The sequence below is a fragment of the Ptychodera flava genome, chromosome 10 (assembly GCF_041260155.1).
Source record: "Ptychodera flava strain L36383 chromosome 10, AS_Pfla_20210202, whole genome shotgun sequence".
Taxonomy (NCBI): Eukaryota; Metazoa; Hemichordata; class Enteropneusta; family Ptychoderidae; genus Ptychodera; species Ptychodera flava.
In genome coordinates this window covers 9,083,598-9,100,801 of record NC_091937.1, presented here as the reverse complement: position 1 = coordinate 9,100,801, position 17,204 = coordinate 9,083,598, and the positions used below count along the sequence as shown (strand labels likewise).

Here is a 17,204-nt window from a genome sequence, read left to right as displayed (position 1 = left end):
TAAGAAAACTTTTGACAGTCTTAGTTTTTCGAGAATCGCAAATTTATTTTTTCTCCATTAACTTTAGAGTTCACACATGGATGGCGGCCATTTTCAATTTCAAATGTCAGTAAATGTAGGGTAATTTGTTTCTCGAATACCAATTGAAAATTTGCACGATGACCCCTAATTTTTATTCTTGATTTTGAAAGAGAATGGTTGAAATATTCGATTCCTTGAGAAAAGTTTGAGCAAAAGTTTTAGTTTTTCACTTTCGAGGTGCATACTACCTAATGATGGATATATTTTCTGCGAGCATATATGATGGACATATTTTCTGCGAGCCTAGATATTGGTATATGCTGTAATTTTTACATTATGGTCATTGTCTACATCAGGATCACCTGACAGCCAATATGACTACCCTGAAAAGAGCAGTTTTTACTTTCCCCTGTGCAAATATTCTGCAGCGTTTCCGGTCGAAACTAGACTTGGTTCAAGTCTGTGATTTGTGAATGTTTGAGTGGAGTGAACGCAATTTGTATTTTGCTTTCATGTGAAACGCGCGCGTGAGTGGAGTGGACGCTCTGGGGGTCAACGCTATACAGGGGAGTTTCACCCGGACTCACTACACTGCGCAGACTCAAGGTAATGCATTCAATGGCTGGGAAAACCTCGCATGCCAGTGGGCTTCCAAATTCCGAATAGGTTTGTACGAAATAGGAGACACACAAGAGAAACTATTTTAAGTTATTTTTTTAATTCAACGACTTGAACCAAGTCTAGGTCGAAACTTGCAAGATGAAAAGCTGTTGTATCATGTCGGTAAAAAACAGAGGTTTGCACCTCCATGGTTGTATCGTGCAAAATGTGCCTGCGAGTTTTGCTCTACGTTCTAGTCGGTAATTTTCTGTCCGATGATTTATCCCTAGTCCGCTAGGAAACAGAACAAAATAGACACATTCTTCAAGTTTAGTATGTTGTCAATTATTGGTGCAAACCATGGACGTACGGGGGGGGGGGGGGGGGGGGGGGGGGGGGGGGGGGGGGGGGGGGGGGGGGGGGGGGGGGGGGGGGGGGGGGGGGGGGGGGGGGGGGGGGGGGGGGGGGGGGGGGGGGGGGGGGGGGGGGGGGGGGGGGGGGGGGGGGGGGGGGGGGGGGGGGGGGGGGGGGGGGGGGGGGGGGGGGGGGGCTTCTACTATCTATGTGCAAACAGTCGCACGTTCGACCGGAAACACTGCAGCGTTCGTACAGGCGCGTTTGGGACCGTGGTACAGATTGAACTGATTTAAATTCAGAGGTTTTTCAAATTTACTGCCACATGGCCCTTAGATGTATGTAAAATGATAACGAAGTACAGACAACGGCACCTGCTATCGCTTTCAGAAAATAAATACGTTAAAGGGATTACAGTTGTTTGCAGGAATGTTCATTGTTCGAAACGGCCAGAGAAGGATATTCTTAGGCAGAAAAAATTGTGCTGTTCCGATAACCTGGCCCGCCATATTTTATACCTGCCAACCCTAAACTTTTTAAAGCAACATAAACGCAGTAGTAAAAAAAGAGAAAATAAAACCCATAAAATCACGCATCCATTACTTGGCACTTGATTTTTGCTTGAACGATGTCTTTTGTTTTTATTCCTTTTATATGTGTGATACGTTTTTCTGGAAATGTTTTGGTCAGTGATTGGTCGCCCTGAATTTCTGAAAATTGCATATTTAAAAAAATTTTTAGAGAAAAAATTCCCTGCTGACCTGCTGCTTTCCTACCCTACACAATCTACAGTTTCTAGATCAAGCACAGTCACTGTACAAAGTTATTGATGGGCTACCGCTTCGTCTAGTTGAATGTGTGACCCTCGAGAGTCTATGGATTAAGACGATCAGGGGAACTTTCAGCGCAGCTTTCATTTATTGCTAGGAGTTCAATATTCAGAATTATTTCTCAAATTTTACTGCATTTCTTTGGAAAATAATATTGGATAATAATAAACGTCAGTGCTTTCTTCGTGTAAATACGGACAATCCTATGGAAATACAAGCGTCCGTGCTCGAAAATTTACCGTAAAACACGTGTTTTAAACTAGCATGCCTTTTTGGCTAATTTATGCCGGAGTCAAGGGTAACAAATCTCAAAACCCTATCCAGGCATCGAACCAACCATATAGTTGTAACCTCAGACTATACTTGTTTTATTGCAGTTTCGGAGTGAGAACGTTTTTATCATTATATGTTCAATTTCATACCCTTTTAGAACAGGAATCAAGGAACAAAAATAGACACAAACTCGCCATCAAATTACCTATTCGCCTCCTTTGTGTGTTCACGGATGCAGTTCAAGCGAACTATCACGTCTTTCCCAACTTTTTTTTTTTATTTTGGATTTGTTCAGACTTCTATAATGATTTTTGCACAACTAGACTAGCTGTACACCCCAATCCCCTACACACTGGTTCACAATGACTATTGATAACGATGGGTTTGGGCTAGACCGTGGTGATGGGAGGGTAAAGTTCAATCACTGACTTCAATAAATCGATTACACTCATTCAATAAACAGGACTCGCATACTCAGCGTACACATGGATTGTGTACTTGCAAGCTACAAGAACCAAACTGTACAATTGCATCTAAGAAATTAAAAACTTTAATGCATTCAAAGCAAGTAAAAGCTAGAACACTAACAGCTTAAAAAAGGAAGATTCAAAACTTAAACTTTGAAATATTTTGTTAAACGTTATTTTTGTACTTTAATATCCACAACAAATCAATCCAGATTGTTCTCAAAAAGAAAAAAGTAAGTGCTGCTTATCTGATGAAGGTAACCCTGAGATGCAAATGTCAAAATAGAACTTATAAGGAAATCAGAAGGTATACTTGTTAAAAAATACGTGGCTAACCAAAAGAAAACAGGATGAAGTGAGACTCATACTCTCATACTTTTGACTCAATTGAAATGTCAAAAGACCTTAATTGATGACACTCTGTTGTAATATGATGAAATAGAAATATGTGTCAACATGAATGTCCAGTCTACAAAAGTTCTACAGGGAAAAATTAAAAGTACTGACAATGGACAAAATGAATTTTCTCTCCTCGGTTACGTCCGATAGCAGGCCAGGAGAACGGAAGTAGCATACAATTACCGTGAATGGATGCGTTGATGGATAGATCTTCTGTTATGAATGACACTGGCACGGAGCCCAGCAACAGTGGTAACATTTCTGGGGAAAAGAGAATGACAATGAAACTGTAATTTAGAAAAGAAAGCATAGCATTACTTGAAGGGTCAGTAGCCGTAACTTTTGATCAGTTTTATTTTCAGTTTTTGTATTTAGTGTCAACTAAACCTTCTTGTTCTACTCCAATTAGCATATATCTTTAGTATTCAGCTTGTCAATCAGCTTGTATCATGTGTACACCTAATGCGTAGTTATTTTTACAGGGGTTTCCTGGGTCAGACTGGAACTCAAATATAACACAGTAATAGTGCTTTACACAGATAGCTGATACTATATACTGAAAAGCTATTGTTACGTGCAGAGATAACGAACAAAAGGGTGAACTCAGCAGTTAACGTTTAAAAACAAAATTTATTACGAAAAAAACTAATTGCTAAGTCAGGGATAGAGTACAAGCTTTAAAAGTGTACAGACTACTTATCTCAGCTGGGACGGCAAAGCTCCAGTCTCAGAGTTGTAACAGTCAGTTGAATGAATGAACAGTCCTTGCAGGCTTGCAGCTGCACAAAGTCCACAGTATAAATCCAGCGTTGACAGTGAAGGTCTTGAAAAGTCTTGAGAATGACTACTGCTGGAGTTTAGTAACACACAAGAGACACGATCCCAAAAGTCTGACTGGAAGCTGAGCACGTCCCTTTTATAAAGGCATATAAGAACAATCTAGAACTTTTATTGACATGCTAATTACAGTTCTAAAATTATCTCCCTTACACAACTAATCAACTTTCCAGAACATTCCAAACATGACTAATTGAATTCAAGGTTGTGAGGTCATCAAGGGCAGTGACCTTGGGAATGTTCTAGACTAATTGAACTCAGGTCATGATGAGTGTGGGGGAAATGACCTACATAACCACACCCCTCTTCAAAAAAAGAAAATTTTTCAAAGAAAAATCTTTCTTTTACAAATGTAATCTTGAAAAGGATTTAAGTACTCAATTTTGTTTTACTCTAAAGTAAAATTTCTTGAAAGTGAACAACAATAAACTCTAAATACGAGAGAGACAGTCTGCAATTAAATTGTCTCTGCCTTTGATATGTCTAATGTCAAGATTAAACTCCTGTAACATTAAACTCCATCTTAGCAATCTCTGATTTTTGCCTTTAAATTTCTGCAGAAAAACAAGAGGGTTGTGATCAATATAAACCACTATTGGCTGATTTGAAGAAGTAACATAAACTTCAAAATGCTGTAAAGCTAATATCAAAGATAACACTCTTTTTCAATTGTAGAGTAGTTTCTCTGGGATTTGTTAAATTTGCGTGAAAAATAGCAAACAGGATGATCTACACCATGACTATCCTCTTGCAATAAAACAGCACCAGCAGCCGTATCACTAGCATCTACAGCTAATTTGAATGGCAAAGTGAAATCTGGTGCAGACAACACTGGGGCACTTTGCAGTATGGCTTTAAGTGTATCAAATGCCTGTTGGCATTGCTCTGACCAAACAAACTTTACTTTCTTTTTAAGTAAGTTAGTCAAAGGCTCAGTAATTGCGGAGAAATTTGGACAGAATTTTCTGTAGTAACCAGCCATACCGAGAAAGCGCATCAGTTGTCGTTTGCAGTTTGGTATGGGAAAACTTGAAATGGCACTGATTTTGGCATCAACAGGTTTTACCTCACCCTGTCCTACAGTATGTCCGAGGTAAGTTACCCTCGCCCAACCAAACTCAGATTTGGCAAGGTTGACAGTCAACATTGCTTTACTCAGTCTCTCAAAGAACTTCCGCATGAGCTTGATGTGTTCCTCCCAGGTGTCACTATACAGGACGACGTCGTCAACGTAAGCTGCACATCCGTCTAGCCCGGATATGACGTCGTTGATCATCCGTTGGAACGTTGCCGGAGAGTTCTTCATTCCGAATGGCATCACCTTGTACTGGAACAATCCGTCTGGTGTAACAAAGGCGGATATTTCACGAGCACGATCCGTCAGAGGGACTTGCCAAAATCCCTTCAGTAGGTCAAATTTTGTCACATACTTGGCTTTTCCCACTCGGTCGATGCAGTCATCAATCCTCGGGATTGGGAAAGTGTCTGTCTTTGTTAAAGTGTTGACCTTCCTAAAGTCCGTGCACATACGATAACTGTGATCTGATTGGGAACAAGTATGCACGGCGAACTCCAGTTACTTTTACTGGGTTCAATAAAGTCATTGTCCAGCAGGTATTTGACTTCTTCCTGGAGATATTTCGCTTTTGTTGGATTCAGTCTGTATGGATGTTGTTTTACAGGCTTACTGTCCCCAACATCAACGTCGTGATAGATGACGTTTGTCCTCGTTGGAACATCTTGAAACAGGTGTTTATATTCATGGAGCAGTTCTTTCACCTGTTGTTGTTGTTCTGGCTGGAGGTGTGCCAACTTTGTAGACTCCAGCTTCTCCAGGATTTCTGAGTTCTGAAGCTTGACCGAGCCCAGCTTTGAGTTTAGAGTATTTTCACTCAAGTCAGTTTCAGTATCACTATCTTCATAATGGCCAGAACTGACGGTACTGACAGGCTTTGTTTTAGTAGGATTATCCCTATCTAAATATGGCTTAAGCATATTTATGTGACATAGCTGCTTTTTGTTTTCGCCTGTCAGGTGTTATTATGATGTAATTTAAATCACTCAATTTCTTATCAATTAGATATGGCCCAAAGTAACGAGCATGGAGTGGTTTGCCAGGAATTGGAAGTAGAACAAGAACTTTTTGACCTGGTTCAAACTTCCGTTTTGAGGTGTTTTATCGTATTGGTTTTCATTGACTGCTGAGATGACTCAAGATTTTCTCTGGCTAATTCACATGCTTTAGAGAGTTTTGTACGAAAATCTGACACATATTGCAAAATATTCAGACAATCATCATCGTCTGATAGGAATTTCTCTTTAACGAGCTTAAGTGGGCCACGGACTGTATGTCCAAATACAAGCTCAAATGGGCTAAAACCAAGAGACTCCTGAATTGACTCTCTAACAGCAAAGAGCAGAAAATGAATTCCTTCATCCCACTGCTTCTCTGTGTCAAAACAGTAGGTCCTAATCATGTTTTTCAAAGTTTGATGAAATCGCTCAAGAGCACCCTGACTTTCTGATGATAGGCGGATGACCTATACTGTTTAATGCCTAGCTGATCCATTACTTGTTGAAAATACCAGACATAAAGTGGAGCCTTGATCGGACTGGACACATTTAGGGAGGCCAAATAAAGTGAAAAATTTGACTAAGCTTTCACTATAGTCTTTGTCTTTATATTTCTCAGTGGTATGGCTTCTGGGAACCGAGTTGATGTACACATTATTGTCAGCATGTACTCATTTCCTGATCTTGTTTTTGGTAGGGGCCCAACACAGTCTATTAGTATCCTACTAAATGGTTCTTGAAATGCAGGAATTGGCTGTAAAGGGGCCTTTGGAATGGTCTGATTTGGCTTTCCTACCATTTGACATGTGTGACAAGTTTTACAGAAATGTGCTACATCCTGCCTGAGATTAGGCCATAAAAGTGACTGAGAATTTTATGATAAGTTTTCCTGACTCCTAAGTGACCAGCCCAGGGGGTTTCATGGGCCAGGCGCAATATTTCAGCACGGTAGGGCTTTGGAACCACAATTTGATGTTTTATAGCCCAATCGTCATCAACCAAAACATCTGGAGGTCTCCATTTACGCATGAGAATACCAGATTTTGTATAATAGGAAACAGAGCTATCTGAAGTTTTACCTTCATCATCTACCCTGTCAAACAAAGACAAAATATCTGGGTCTTTGTGTTGTTCTGCAATGAGATTTGATCTAGAAAATGTCTGACTTTGGTCAGCAGAAGTTTTACTGGAAGTTTCAAATCCACGAGGGATAACGGAATATCCGTGTCAAACACCTGACTGAGAAAGGTGTCATTTAAGTCAACATCTGTGACATTATTTTTGAGAGTATTTTGATTCTCGGAAGTTTCTCTTGACATGGCTCGAGTAATGGCACATGATGGGAAAAGGCCGGGAATGTCTTCCTCTATTGGCTCTGGATTTTGATCTAAACTAGGATTATCAGTCACAAGTGGATTAGTAATGACCTTGTCCCCAGCAAGGTCGTTTCCAAGAAGAAGGTGAATCCCTTCAAAAGGCAAAAAAGGCCTAATACCTAAAGTCACAGGTCCAGAAACAAAGTCCGAAGACAAATAGACATTATGGAGAGGAACAGGAATGTAGTCATTACAATCTACCCCTTTAATAAGAACTTTAGAACCTGAAAATGACTTTTCAAAAAACGGCAGGGTATCTGCCAACAAAAGAGACTGGGAAGCCCCGGTATCTCTTAAAATTTTGACAGGGGTAGCGGAAGAGAAATCACTAGAAAGTGATATAAAACCATTATGAATAAATGGCTCGAAAATACCCATAATGCTATCTTGAGAAGAATTGACCTTGACCTCATTAATTGGGGATGAGAGGGGTTTAACCTCAGAAAATGTGTTGCACACATTATTAGACTCTAATTGAGTTGATGAAGAAATAAAGCCGGTGGGCTTAGATCCACTTTGACCACTTTGACCTTCACGTTTTCTTTTCAATTTGAAACACTCTGACATTAAATGGCCGTCTTTCTTACAATAATTACAAGAAAGTGTACCAAACTGTTTGTCAGAAGGAGATTGAGACTTGGGATCTGATGATGTGGGAGTGTTACTTGAACTCTGTGAACTGTTGTCATTTGATTTTCTACTGTCCTTTGAAAAATTCTTGGATGAAAAGGACGAGTTAAATTTACCTGCATTGTTTCTGTATGAAAAGGACTGGGATGGTTTGCTGAGAAATGAAGATTTGTGGGTCAATGAATAATCATCGGCCAAACGTGCAGCAACCTCCAATGTATCTGCCTTTTGTTCATTGATAAACGTCTTGATGTCACTCCGGATGCACCTTTTAAATTCCTCAATCAAAACAAGCTGTCGTAATTTGTCATAATTCTGACTGACCTTTTCAGAAGAACACCAGCGATCAAACAGTTGTTCTTTTGTTCGAGCAAATTCAACATAAGTTTGATCCTTCACCTTCTCACAATCCCTAAATTTCTGACGGTAAGCTTCAGGCACCAACTCATAGCCCTTGAATTAATTCCTTCACAGAATCATAATTTGAAGCCTGCTCTACTGACAACTGAATGTAAATTTCTCTGGCTTTACCCACCAAAGCACTCTGCAAAAGCATAGACCAGGACTCCTTAGGCCAATTCAGACTCTGAGCAATTTTCTCAAAATGAAGGAAATATTTATCAACATCCTTTTCTTGGAAAGGGGGAACTAACCTGAAATGCTAGTGATGTCAAACTTGTCTGAAGGGAAGAATTTTCCTGATTGTCCAAGCTCTAAACGTCTCATTTCTAACTGTAGTCGATGTTCTTCCAATTCTCTCTCCTTTTCTCTCTGTCTTTCTTCCATTTGTAATTCTTTGTCTTTCATTTGTAATTCTTTGTCTTTCATTTGTAATTTTTCCTGCCTTTCCCTTTCTTCCATTTGCAATTTTTCCTTTTCTAATTCCAATTTCTTAAGCTCCAAATCTGCCTGTATTTCTAATTCTAATTTTTTGAGTTCGAAGGAAGACTCAGGCTCATAATCTTTAAGGCAGACTCCTCAAAATGGCCAGAATTAACTAAATGTTTTGCAATCTTGAACTGAATTTCTCGCTTGCGCATAGATCTTTTGACATCTACTTTAAGGAAATTGCCAGTGCTATGAGGTTGTCTTTTCTGAGGGAATTAAATGTGTCCTGATCAAGGTCATCCATAAATTCGTCTGGCTTGAATTCCGCCATGATTGAATTTCGCTGAGTTCACAGTATACAGTAGTTTTGAAAAGGCTGTCAAAATGTTTCAAACGGCTCAAAATATTCGTCTCCCGGACGAGCCCCCAATTTGTTACGTGCAGAGAAAACGAACAAAAGGGTGAACTCAGCAGTTAACGTTTAAACAAAATTTATTACGAAAAAAAACTAATTGCTAAGTCAGGGATAGAGTACAAGCTTTAAAAGTGTACAGACTACTTATCTCAGCTGGGACGGCAAAGCTCCAGTCTCAGAGTTGTAACAGTCAGTTGAATGAATGAACAGTCCTTGCAGGCTTGCAGCTGCACAAAGTCCACAGTATAAATCCAGCGTTGACAGTGAAGGTCTTGAAAAGTCTTGAGAATGACTACTGCTGGAGTTTATAGTAACACACAAGAGACACGATCCCAAAAGTCTGACTGGAAGCTGAGCGCGTCCCTTTTATAAAGGCATATAAGAACAATCTAGAACTTTTATTGACATGCTAATTACAGTTCTAAAATTATCTCCCTTACACAACTAATCAACTTTCCAGAACATTCCAAACATGACTAATTGAATTCAAGGTTGTGAGGTCATCAAGGGCAGTGACCTTGAGAATGTTCTAGACTAATTGAACTCAGGTCATGATGAGTGTGGGGGAAATGACCTACATAACACTATGTACTTACATTGCAGTGTTTCTGACAACGTCCCTGGCAGGTGTGACACTTCCTGCAGTGGTTTCGTCTTTGACCATTACTCAGCTCAGACATTTCCCAATCGCACCATGAATACACGTAGGGTTCATCACAGTCCTCGCCCGGGCACCGGAATTTACCAGGGATGAGCTTGTACAGTTTGGCTTTGGTATCACAGCAGAACAACTCCATTTCAGTTTCAAGGCGTTTGCGAAGCTTTTCTTCTGTCATCTGAAGGAAAAAAATTGAATTCACTGAAACAAATCCTTATATTTTCATAATACTTTCTATTCCGCTGCTGGTTTGGAAATTTGATGATAGCCTCTTAGGGAAAACAAGTTTTAACAGTTCTGTTTACATGATATTTAAAAAAAATTAATTCCTAATGATCTTAAATAGGGTATAGCCATTTAAGGGATATGTGTTTCTCTAATGCCAAAATTTTTTTATGGTCATGAGATGGCTTAATATAAATTTTCTTGCAGGATGTTTATGGATACTTGGTGAATTAACATCGTTTAGATGTGATTAAATTTTCATGTACTTCCTAATACTCTAGAGAATATTTTATTTTTTGTTCAAAAAAATGCTTAGAGGTCAAAAGCCCACAACAAAGGCGATCTAGGGATCAAAAAAGTGCCTTGAAAGGTGCTGAACTTACTCTTTCCATGTTCTGCATGAGACAAATGTCTTCTTTGCACTGCTCAACATCCACTCCATACTCAGCCATGATCTTCAACATATTCATTGGATTACTGCACGCTGAACATTTACACTGCTCGTCACAGGCATTGCCGTTTTTGTTGCAGCTGCATCGGTTGGTAGTGCAGTTGTTCTTGCAAGCACACGCTTTCTTCTCTTTGGTCTCAGAAACTACTTCATCGATCTTTCGCTTCTTGCTAGGTTTTGGTGCTGGTGAGGCGTAATCTGCCAATGGTCAAGACAAAATTTTCTGTACAATACATGATCCGTGTAGACTGACATTTAATTTATTTTTACCTATGGTCTGATAAACACAAGTCCATACTGCAAACTTATCTAACCTGTTTCCCACAGTAATGATCCACGATCCAATCTGATTAAAATCAAATGTAGAGTACGGCGACGTCTACTTGTGCGTACGCGGTATTCTCTTGCTGTCGCCTCGTAGTAAGACTCACTGAGAGACGACAGCAAGTACAGCATGAGCACGGGAGGGACCGTGGCATAAGCAGACTTCGCCGTACTCTACATCTGATTTTAAAATTTAATCAGATTGATCTAACTGTTCTATTTGTGCAGCATTTCTATTCTAAAGAAACGGATTTTATCAGATGACTTAACATTCTTATCTCTGTTATGCAATGAATCTACAGTTTCCCGCCAATTTTTAACTTTTTGATTGGAAAACCTTTTTCATATCAGACATAAAATATGGTTGACTGGCCGTGCTGCTAAGAGTAAGAGACGGTCATTCCAAGCAAATACTTATTGCTACATTCAATACCGGCTGTGGAACACCATACTATAGGCCTACTTGAAAACGTTAACTCTAGCCATGGAGATTGTTTACTGTTAGTCTCTTGTTGAAAAGTGTATGTGTACGTCCATACACTACTTTCTATCACAGTGTTAGTGCTCGTCGGTAATACACTCAGTGTGACAATTTTCGGATGACCTCAGGTTTCGGACATTTAATGACTGACATGCTGTTCGTTGTACTCACTTCGACTTCGCTCTGCATTGATAGCGTTTTACGAGTCATGTGACCGCATATTAAGTCAGGTGACGCTGCTGTCCCGTTTTGGATAGGTTTTATTTTCTTTCCCAGTAGAAGCTATTTCGGGCGCTAAAACCTAGCGTAGTTAGCCACACCAGACGATGCAAGGTTTGGAGTTCCAATATATCAATATTTAGCCCCTATGATCACATTCCGAATACGACGTCCGATTTCTGCGACAGCATTAGCAGTCCGATTACTACGCACTCAACATGGGGTCACCAATTTGAAACCTTTGAACCCCCCCCCTCCCCCACCACTTTTGTCGTGTTAGACTGTTAGCAGTTTGAGGATAAACACAATGGTTATAAGATAACGCAGTGCTCGTCATTCATGAAACGGCTCTGGGCGAAATTCATTACCCTGTCCGAAAACTGTCACAGTTTCCGAAAAAAAAACCAAACAACTCACCGATAGTGTAGAAGTCGAGGGCCATTTTGAAAAGCTGGACATGGCGTTGAGCGGCGTAGAGATCTGTCCGTTGACTTTGGCACTTTAGTAGCACTTCAGCAGCACTTCAGCAGCTCAGATACAGTGTATTAACCCTTAGGTTGTGAGTACCTGCACTAACTTTTCGAAGAATAGCGCGAAAATTTGATGACTTGGTCGTCATGAATATTCAATAGCATACACTATTTTAAAGTGGGGATGGAATGTCCTATTATTTAGCAGGCGTGTGCAGTGTATAGTTTGCCGGCACCCAACAACAAGTGATAAAAGATAAATGACACACATGTAGCATGGGCATTCGAAGGGAACCTATTACCTATAATTTGTAAAAAAACCAAAAAAAAACCAAAGTGCTCGGTACCAGACCAAGTACGGAACAGCCTGCCATCCCTTTACGCCGTCATGGTCGAGTCATAAGTTTTCCAACTGACCAATCAGAGACGCCGGATTGATCCGCACCACGCCGCCCACGCTCGTGCGATTGGTGGTACTCGATCTCGCCAAGGAATCAAAAAGATACTTTCCCGCCAAGATAAAAGTATGGAAATTAGCATTTTCGCCTAAGGCAAAGTGAGTGAGCTGTGCGAAGAATGTAAAAAATAAAGTGGAGATATCTAGATATCTCAAATTCAGTTTTTACTGGAAAATTGCCTCCTGACATGATCTGTAAGCCAAATTAAATATAGTGATTTTCAGCTCGGTAAGCTATAAGCTTACTATGGATCATGACGTGTTCTTGCACAGGGCCTGGCGAGAATTATTAGTGTAGCAGTTATGAATATGATCAATAAATGTCTTGTATTAAACTTTTTTTCATTATACAAGCCTTACCTGTGTCCAGTGTGTGCCTATTACTTTACGCTAGCTATCCCTGTATAGTATTTCAAGAAAAACAGTCTATATCTGTTAATTGCCCTCCCTAATCCCCTTCATTAATTTGTTCTGCCGATCACTGACGCGAGGGCTTATCGCCCAGACCAAATAACTCGTTAGCAGCTCATAAGGTAGTAGTCCGTCTACTACCTTATGAGCTGCTAACGAGTTATTTGGTCTGGGCGATAAGCCCTCGCGTCAGTGATCGGCAGAACAAATTAATGAAGGGGATTAGGGAGGGCAATTAACAGATATAGACTGTTTTCTTTGAAATACTATACAGGGATAGCTAGCGTAAAGTAATAGGCACACACTGGACACAGGTAAGGCTTGTATAATGAAAAATAGTTTAATACAAGACATTTATTGATCATATTCATAACTGCTACACTAATAATTCTCGCCAGGCCTGTGGTTCTTGTTACGTCAATGAATGTTCCAACAAGGAGGTACAGCGGATTTCTTACAATGTTTCTGTATCCAGGGTTGAGTTCTGAAAATCCGAACAGCTAGCCTTTCAAAATGTCCTTGCCTTCGAATAGAATGAATACTATACTGCAAATATGCTGGCATAAACTAGTCTTATAGGGGTTATACGTCTGAAGTTCTGGATCGGGTAACTCGAATAAAGTCGGGGATGAAGGATTGAGGTAGACGCTTCTTCTTTCATGTTCATCGAGATACACTAGGTAGAGACCTCTTAGTAACAGTTGCAGTCATAAATATGTTTGCATTAATTAGGAGGGGTAGGCTATATGCTTGCTAAATTCTTAGTTATTTTTTTAACCCGCTTAATATTTGTATTCAAATCAAGTTTATTGGTAGAGTTTAGTGATGGTGATCACGTCAAAGTCGAATGTAAATTTATTGCTTTTCTATACGGTTAACTGATAGTTTCGTATACTGTTTCGATTTCTCAATGCAGAACTTGTTCTCTCGTTGCATGCTGCACGACATTTTCACGAAGTCTGATGTCGTTCACACTTGTGTATAATACGTTTCACCCAGGGCCTGGCGAGAATTATTAGTGTAGCAGTTATGAATATGATCAATAAATGTCTTGTATTAAACTTTTTTCATTATACAAGCCTTACCTGTGTCCAGTGTTTGCCTATTACTTTACGCTAGCTATCCCTGTATAGTATTTCAAAGAAAACAGTCTATATCTGTTAATTGCCCTCCCTAATCCCCTTCATTAATTTGTTCTGCCGATCACTGACGCGAGGGCTTATCGCCCAGACCAAATAACTCGTTAGCAGCTCATAAGCTACCTTATGAGCTGCTAACGAGTTATTTGGTCTGGGCGATAAGCCCTCGCGTCAGTGATCGGCAGAACAAATTAATGAAGGGGATTAGGGAGGGCAATTAACAGATATAGACTGTTTTCTTTGAAATACTATACAGGGATAGCTAGCGTAAAGTAATAGGCACACACTGGACACAGGTAAGGCTTGTATAATGAAAAAAAGTTTAATACAAGACATTTATTGATCATATTCATAACTGCTACACTAATAATTCTCGCCAGGCCCTGTGGTTTAACAAACACTTACGAGGCCTAGTCCGAAACCCACAGTCTGTGATTAGGCCAATTGTCTGTTAATTGACAATCGTTTGCTGGCTAATCTTTCAGCACGCGACTTGTCCTGATTCCTGTTTTGAAGTGACAATGTATGCAAATGGTGCTTGCCTCTATAGATAGCTCTCGTTTCTTATGTTTCTGACGCTTCCGGACTCATCACGGTGTACATTTCATTGTCATTTTAATACAGGGACCATACCTCCATACAGGGACAAAATATTATAGATACCTTCGCTTTGGCGTGAATTTTGTCGGTTTTGTAATTTTTTAAATGACATTGACAGAGAACTTGAGATGTGTCGGTAGAGTGACCGATAAAGTATGAAGCCAGCCCTAATACAAACATAGATCTGGGCGGATCTAATAGTAACTTGTGTCTCAAACCGCAGACGCTCAGAGAACAGCGTTTCAGGTGGTCTTAGAGTAGGACCTACCGTACTTTTGATCCCTAAACATACTTTGGATCAAAACTACAGAGGTCTTATACTAAAGCGTTTTGGTCCCTCGACAATTTCAATCCAAATCGTTTAGGCCAAACATTTTTCGGACCCTGTATGGTCACTTCAATCCGGTTGTGGTAAAAAATTGACTAGCTCAATCCATGGATGTAAAAAATAGATGCTCAATCTAAGTTTCCACTGGCCTGCCGGTACTTGTTACATTTGTGTGAAGTTCATAGTTTCGCTGCCTGCTTGCAAACTGCAAAATTTAAGGGAAAAACTGCGTTTGGCATGGAGATTTTTTGCCTCAATTGTCGAAACTTTGGATCAAAAAAACATAGCAAACTAATACTCATTTTATGCCTAACTGTTCTTGCGTGCTTACTATAGGCTACTTTTGTCTTCCCCTCCTACCTCAATGTTGTGAATATCTCATTGACCTCATTGGCCCTACGCATAAAAAGCATTATATTCCTTGATATCCTAGTAAAAGTTGCGGAAATAAACGAAATTGCAATTAATAACATACAAAATATTAGGTTTCAAATTGATGTCGATTGTTATGTTCGATGTTTGTTGATTCCTGTATGCATGATGTGAAAAGCATGAAGGGCTATGGTGGGGAGACTTATTTGTTGTCAGGTGAACAGACCATGGAGCTAATAAAAGGAGCTAAATGAACAGACTCATTACCGTAGACGATATTATCTTTTTAATGTAAGAAAGCGGTAAAGAAATGCAAAGTAATGTAGCATTGAAGTAAAAGATACGGAACTGTGAGTAATACCCAATTTTTTGCTGTATTTTTAAGATATGGCCCCTGTTCCATAATAGGAGAGTCCGTTTGCTATCATACCCGCCATGGCCGGCCGACATGCCGAGCCAGTCAAGCCGACTCGACGTCGTAATGCCGAACGACGTTCGTTTTCTGTCCGGGGGACGGGTATTTCGTAAGTCACAGCATGGTCTTAATGACCGTCAATGAATTTCACTGGTGACTGCAACGAATTTCACGTTTCCATGCATAGTTTTCTCCTTTTTCGAGATTAAATTAAAACTGTAATTTATCTTAAATACTTTTCTTTTTTTCTCCGAGAATTGCATTCGCACTTTGATATTGACACTGGGTAGAGCATTTGTCATCAACTGGGCTCGGAAAATCGTCCCTGATTTAGCTTTGCTATTCAGTCATTGCGGTTCTCTATTTCGTTCGATTGATCAGTTCCGACCGCAAATGTGTTTGCATGGTCGACTTCCGATGTTTTCTCTGAAGAAACCGAGTAGGCTAAACCTTCAAAACCTGCATGATCACTAAACGGCCCTTAGGGCCACCACTTCCTCCAAAAAGAGAACTACCGTAAACGCACATGTTGGATGTCTATCCATGGTCCCTAATCACGTTGATTTCATGCTCATTATTTCAACCCTATATGAACAGTCATTAATCTGAAAACAGGCAGGATTTGTAAATATCCCAATATGTCCTTTCTCGACTAAAGGCAACAAGACTGAACACAAATTTTACAGAGCCTTGTGAAATACGGAATAGATTTTAAAATTATACATTTGGCGACTTTAAAAGAATGTGCCTGCGTTACGAAACAATCGGATGGCTTCGGTCAAAAGTGTGTTACGCTCAACCTTGTTTGTTATGGCATCAGTGTGTTTTATATGGACATTATTAGTAAGGAGAGAAAGTTTGCGTCAGTTTGCAATTGGTTCATGTGCTGTTTTACTGCGGATCGGTCGACCAAACTCATCATTGCACGTGCATTTGTTGTGTATACTTGGCATTTTTTCCAGCATTTTAAATTGGATCTGTGGTGTGATCGTCCGAAAGTTTTGTTTTGTGAGTGTCATTACATGTTTGCTGAGGCGAATCAGAAAGAGACAAGGTGCTAACCTTCCGCCGATCCAGCTGATGAGGCTGCAGGTGTGAACAACAAATGATTTGGCCCTCTATTGTTTCACTCGACGCTTGTCACTGATACTTGTCTTCATTTGTCATCAAAGTAAATAGGCACCCAGACGAATGACAGCTTGTCAGTAGTATTTGCCTGTTTGCATCAAAACTGAACACGGCAAAATGCATAGCAAATAAGCTACCTGTGATTTTTACGGATTGAAAGGGTCTCAGGAAATTATCACCGCTGAATTAATTTAATGGGCGAATTAACAGGAAGAACGATGATAAACTTTGCGTGAGAGGTGTTTGTTATGTGGAGTGTAGGAGACTGCTTCAAAGCATGGAGGTAGTAGCATGTTCAAAGCATGAACGGTGACATTTTTGGGGTCGACAAATTCGTAATTCAGTAGTTCTATGCTGTACTTTACATTAAAGAAAACTCAAACAAATCGAATTTGGGTGTTACGTCCAAGTGTCGCGATTGCA

General features: G+C 40.0%; 1 protein-coding gene across 1 annotated transcript; it reads right to left on the bottom strand.

The window, feature by feature from the left end:
- Positions 1–3,131: 3,131 nt before the first annotated feature.
- On the bottom strand, positions 3,132–12,042 carry LOC139141926 (uncharacterized). The gene is made up of 4 exons (XM_070711689.1): positions 11,879–12,042; positions 10,370–10,635; positions 9,700–9,939; positions 3,132–3,205 (listed from the first exon to the last, which is right to left on the bottom strand). Exons 1-4 carry the CDS (start codon positions 11,901–11,903, stop codon positions 3,161–3,163), a joined length of 576 nt encoding a protein of 191 aa, XP_070567790.1. The 5' UTR covers positions 11,904–12,042; the 3' UTR covers positions 3,132–3,160.
- Between the last annotated feature and the right edge of the window lie 5,162 nt (positions 12,043–17,204).

What these genes read in the sequence shown, in the direction of transcription:
- LOC139141926 (XM_070711689.1), bottom strand. Translation starts at nt 11,903, where the DNA reads ATGGCCCTCGACTTCTACACTATCG. An exon ending in CCTCGACTTCTACACTATCG is followed by an intron (nt 10,636 to 11,878) that starts GTGAGTTGTTTG and finishes GACCATTGGCAG; the next exon opens with ATTACGCCTCACCAGCACCA. An exon ending in GTTGTCAGAAACACTGCAAT is followed by an intron (nt 3,206 to 9,699) that starts GTAAGTACATAG and finishes TCTTTTCCCCAG; the next exon opens with AAATGTTACCACTGTTGCTG.